At 38.4% G+C, this 5,269-nt stretch overlaps 1 protein-coding gene across 1 annotated transcript in view; it reads right to left on the reverse strand.

The window, feature by feature from the left end:
• Positions 1-381: 381 nt before the first annotated feature.
• The window catches only part of Cylc1 (cylicin 1), a 13,052-nt gene continuing 8,164 nt past the window's right edge, over positions 382-5,269 (reverse strand). The window contains 2 exon segments of the mRNA XM_008822928.1: positions 382-444; positions 727-2,358. Coding sequence (XP_008821150.1) covers positions 382-444; positions 727-2,358 — 1,695 coding nt within the window.

Genomic DNA, 5,269 nt, shown 5'->3' on the forward strand with positions numbered 1-5,269 from the left:
TGCAAAGGAAAATCTCTTTAGATACTTAAGTGACAATTGAATTTATTTTTATAATTGTTTTAATAGCTTTTGTATAATCTTCATTGCTATTATGAGATATAAAATGTATTTATCAAATCTGTAATCATTATGCCAAAAAATCTGAATTACTCTAACATTTTGTATATTGTTAAAACTGTAACTTTAATTGTTAAAAAAAATTGAAATAAAAAAATTTAAAAAAACCTTTACTTTCATTTGAATTGAATAATTCACTTCTATGCATATCTGAATCATTGTGTTATATGTGAATCATTGTGTCTGTATTTTGTTTGAGATTTGTTCTATTCAGTAAGTGTCATGAAACGTCTTTATGTTTCATGTAAATCTTCCCTTGGAATTTTAATCAGCTTTCAATCTTGGTTTTTCCAAAGTATGGTATGTAACCATTTTTATGAAGTTACTCTAGTCACAAATAATTAAGTGTAATTAAAAATGTTTAAGTTATAAGCTTCTTTTCCCCATACATGTCAAAATAATTGTTTTTCTCCTGAATTTTTCACATTTGTTTGGTAACATGGTTCAGTTGTTATGAAGTACACTTCATTTTCCTTATCTCTAAGTTCCAGATTTGGGCAGTGTTACATTAAAAGAGAATTATGGTCTAGAGAATATGAGATTCAGACTTTTAAAACTCTTGATTTTAAAACCAATTTCTCCCCAAATATTAAATAGTAGTAAACATACCAAAGGAGCATATCTTGGTTTTGGAGGTGGAGGAGGCCCATGGCACTGACAAAAACGTTTGACCTTAGGTGATGCTACAAAAGGTTCACAAGGAAGGAGTGGTGGTCTTTCTCTCATTGCAGGGATCCTAGTCATTGTGGTGTATTTCCCTTTTCCCCCGAAAGTAGTCTTTTTGGATGGTCCTTTAAATCCAGTCTTTAGATCTGCTGTTCCTTTCTTCGAATCTGTGAATGTGGCATCTGATTCATCAGTACTCCTTTTAGTCTTAATTTTTGGTGATACTTCAGATTCAGTATCTGAGGCCTTTGCAACCGTTTTTGTGCCTGCCTTCAAATATGCATCAGATGTTGAATCACTAGTTGTTGTGTCCTTTCTTGGATTCTTCTTGGCCACTTTCATTGAACCTTTAGCACTTTTTGAATCTTTCTTTTCCTCCAATTCAGACTCACTTGCAGTGAACTCTACATTCTTCTTTGCATTCTTGTCTCCTTTCTTTGTAATTTTCTTATCCTTCTTTTCATCCTTCTGACCCTTTGAATTGCTTTCAGATTCAGAATCAGCATCAGTAGACTGTGTGTCCTTGATAGGTTTCTTTTTTCGCTCTTTATTTTCCTTCTTCTCGTGTTTCTTACCTTTCTTTGACCCGGCTTCAGATTCAGAATCAGTAGACCCTGCATCTTTCTTTGCATCCTTCTTCACATTTTTCTTTTTCTTTGTGCCCACTGAGTCTACAGATTCAGCATCAGTAGACTCTGCATCAGCCTTCTTTTTCTTACCCTCTTTCTTTTCTTTTTTACCCTTCTTTGAATCTTTCTTTGAATCCTTCAAGTCTCCAGATTCAGCTTCAGTAGACTCTGCATCAGCCTTCTTTTTCTTACCCTCTTTCTTTTCTTTTTTACCCTTCTTTCCTTCTTTGCTTGCATTTTTTGAGTCTCCAGATTCAGCACCAGAGTCCTTTTCTTCCTTTCCTCCCTTCTTTGCAGGCTTCTTTGCATTGTTTTGTGAACAATTCTTTGACCATTCTTCAAAATCTGTGGAATCAGCCCTAGAATCATTTATAATGACCATCAAATCCACATTTGAACCACTTATGTAAGTCTCTAATTTGTCAACTGAAATTTCCTCAGAGATTTTATTGGAATCTGCATTCAAATTGTTTGTTCCACATTTGGTTTCAATACTGCTCTCTATGGAATTCTTTGAATCTTTGTTATCTTTTCTTGAATCCATATTTAAGGGTGTCTTACAATTGCTGGATTTTGGATATTTTTCTGATGTTGAATTTGATTTCTTCAACAAATCACTATCATGTGAGGAGTTTGATGGAACTTTATCAGTTTTACTTATTTCAGGTTTACCATCTTCTCTCATTTCCTTGGATTCCAAATTTATTGCAACTGGGCTTATTATTCTCTTGAATTTTTTCTTCAAGCTTGTTTTTCTTTTATCATCATTGTATCTTTTACTTTCTGCCATTATGTAATGGTTTCTAGGATTATAAAGAAAACTGAATGGAGCCTGCATAATGAAAGCTAGGGAAAAGGATGGCCTTAGGATAATTTTTCTTAAACACTGGTTTATCAACATATAAGGAGACTTCTCACTTTCTGCATTCTTTCTTTAATCTTGCCTCTGAAAAAAATTGGTTAGATTAGTAAACATTTCTGAATGAGATATATATTTTGATTTTGCAATATAAAATGTTTATCTCTATCAATCATCTATTAAAAACTATTTTCTTTTCAAGGTTCTACATGGTGTGTGTGTGTGTGTGTGTGTGTGTATGTGTGTGTGTGTATGAATTTATTAAATTGTGGTGATTTGAGTGAGGTACCCCCATAGGCTCAAGTATTTGATTGCTTGGTCAGTTGGTGGTACTATATGTTCCACAGTCCCCTGGAACTTAGTCGAACTTGGAGGGCAAGGAGCAAAAACTGCCATTTAAGTCCCTCTGACTAGATTAGTATAGGCCTAAAATTATGGCTGTTAAACATCTGAGAAGGTTAGCTCTACCAGTCTGGTACTTTTAATTACCATGTGCTATGTAGATAAAACTTGGGCAAACCCCAAAGACTCTCAGATAATCCTTCGTTAAACATATATTTTGCTCCTTAAATTACTTGAGTAAACTATGACCTTAGAAATTTTAAGATTGTATGTATGTTATTTTTGTCTCATCCTTTATCTATCATAGTAAACCTACACAGACATTCATCTCTTGCTTAGGCTTTCTCACTTTTTCTATTTTGGAAAAAATCTCCATTCCCATATTCTTTTAACATGTTTTACATTCTAATTTTCTTTTTAATGATTATGAGACATAATAACATTAACAAATACATTATCTATAACATTAACAAATAAAATTTATATCTGTTGTGAGAGTTCTTTTCCTGGGGATACTAAGCAATGCTTATTCCCTTTTAAGGTTCTAGTCTCAAAGCAATGTTTGATTAAAGTTTTCCAGGGGAACCAATGAATTTACTGAGCTTACTTACAGAGATGACTGAGGGGTTGCTGAGGTGTCTAAGTGACCTTGGGGTATGCACACTGGAAAGCCTTTACCATCCTCCTGTTCAGGGAGGCCATGGAGACCCCACCAGATGGACTTGAACCAGTGTCCAGTCTACAAAGAGGAGGGTCAACTTGGAAGAAACATTTCCTCGGTGCTTCCAAGGGAAGCAATCCACGGTCAAGCAGGACATTTAACTTATCTCCACATAGATGGAACTGGTAAAAGAAAGGAGCCAGGGGCTCCTCCCAAGCCCATGTGATCCCTGAGTAACAGATCCTCCAACAATCTTAAGAGTAAAAATAAATTGATTTATTTGGGCCAACTGTGTGGTCTTAAACACCCAAAAGGAAACTATAACCAAAGATTAAAATGATCAGTATATTTCTTTAAGAGTTCAAGGGATTACACTTCACAGACATTGGGCTTAAGTTCATATAAAATGTTTTTTAGAGAGACAATTATTTCTCATTGATAATTTTATTGCTAAGCAGAAAGTTCTGCTCAGATGTAAGACTTCACATCTTGGTCTACAATATTGTAGTGCCCACCTGTAGCTAAGGGAGAAAACCCACGATTGTTCTAAAATGATGACTAAATTTTTTTTTCCCTTATGTAGAAGCCTTTGAGAGGGAACTGACACTGATTCTAACCATTCGAACAGCTATCAAAGTGCATGAAAACAAATTCTAAGTCCACCACTCTCGAGTCCAGCCTTGGCAGACAAAGAAAAATGAGGAGGAGCCAAATAGCTTTTGGAAGCTCTCATCAAGAAATCCCAATGGACTCTGATATGAACATTTGAAATTTGCCCTGTTCTGACTTTCTTCTAGTTCCCTGTCTACAACTTGTAGTGCTAACTACTCTTGCCTTTACTTCTTTCCTTCACATCCCCTATTCACCAGTCAAGGACTTTCTTTTCTCCCTACAGATAAGAGTTATGCAATTTGGGATCTTTTATATAGACCCAATGAAGGGATACCCCAACTGCCTCATCCTCCATGCCTGTTCAGCATGGAAGAAGCTAGAGAGGTCTGTGACCCGTTTCTCTATCAGCAGTTTGGGTAGCTTCCTCAGAGGATGGTGTGACAAGAACAGGAGGTAGGAACTGGCTAGGCAGTTAGGGTAAAAAAGACCCCAAAGAAAAGTAGCCAGTTTCTTGGCTAAAAGTCGAAATATCCTTGGGCCTCTTAGCGATATACTCTGCTCCAAAGGCCAAAAAAGTCAAAAGTATTTGGGAGCTCTTATCTAATCCCTTAATGATTTTAGGGTTACCTCTTCAGAGGGGGGAATGTTGGAGTAGCAAAAAGCCCCATGAAAAAAGAAAGAAAAGAGAGAGAAAGAAAGAAAAAGAAACTCAAGTTGTCAGAATAAAGTGATGGGGAGATATGGGAGTTGTTGGAGGGGAGGGAGTGGGTTTGGATTTGATCAAAAAACCTTATATGGACTATCCTCAGGCCTCTTGGGGTAAGTCTACAGCGCAGCTCTCCGCGCTGGGACTCCCTAAGCCACATTCACCCTTCCATCCTCCCCCTCGCCATTCTATACTCCTAGTTTGAGCCCTGCACCACTCCTAGTCTTGGGGCCCCAGACACCTGGGGAACCAATACTGTTTCCTGATCCTTCTCACACAGAGCAACTCAGTCCCTTTTCTTGGGCTCCAGGAGCACCGCTTCTGGTCCTGACCCCGCCCTCACCTCTCTCTGCTTCCCTGGGCCTGTACCACCGGCTAACTCTCCTAGCCTGCACTACTATCCTCAGGCCTCTTGGGGTAAGTCTACAGCGCAGCTCTCCGCGCTGGGACTCCCTAAGCCACATTCACCCTTCCATCCCCCCCCTCACCGTTCTATACTCCTAGTTTGAGCCCTGCGCCACTCCTAGTCTTGGGGCCCCAGACACCTGGGGAACCAATACTGTTTCCTGATCCTTCTCACACAGAGCAACTCAGTCCCTTTTCTTGGGCTCCAGGAGCACCGCTTCTGGTCCTGACCCCGCCCTCAACTCTCTCTGCTTCCCTGGGCCTGTACCACC

The sequence above is a fragment of the Nannospalax galili genome, unplaced genomic scaffold (assembly GCF_000622305.1).
Source record: "Nannospalax galili isolate Female #2095 unplaced genomic scaffold, S.galili_v1.0 scaffold10, whole genome shotgun sequence".
NCBI lineage: Eukaryota > Metazoa > Chordata > Mammalia > Rodentia > Spalacidae > Nannospalax > Nannospalax galili.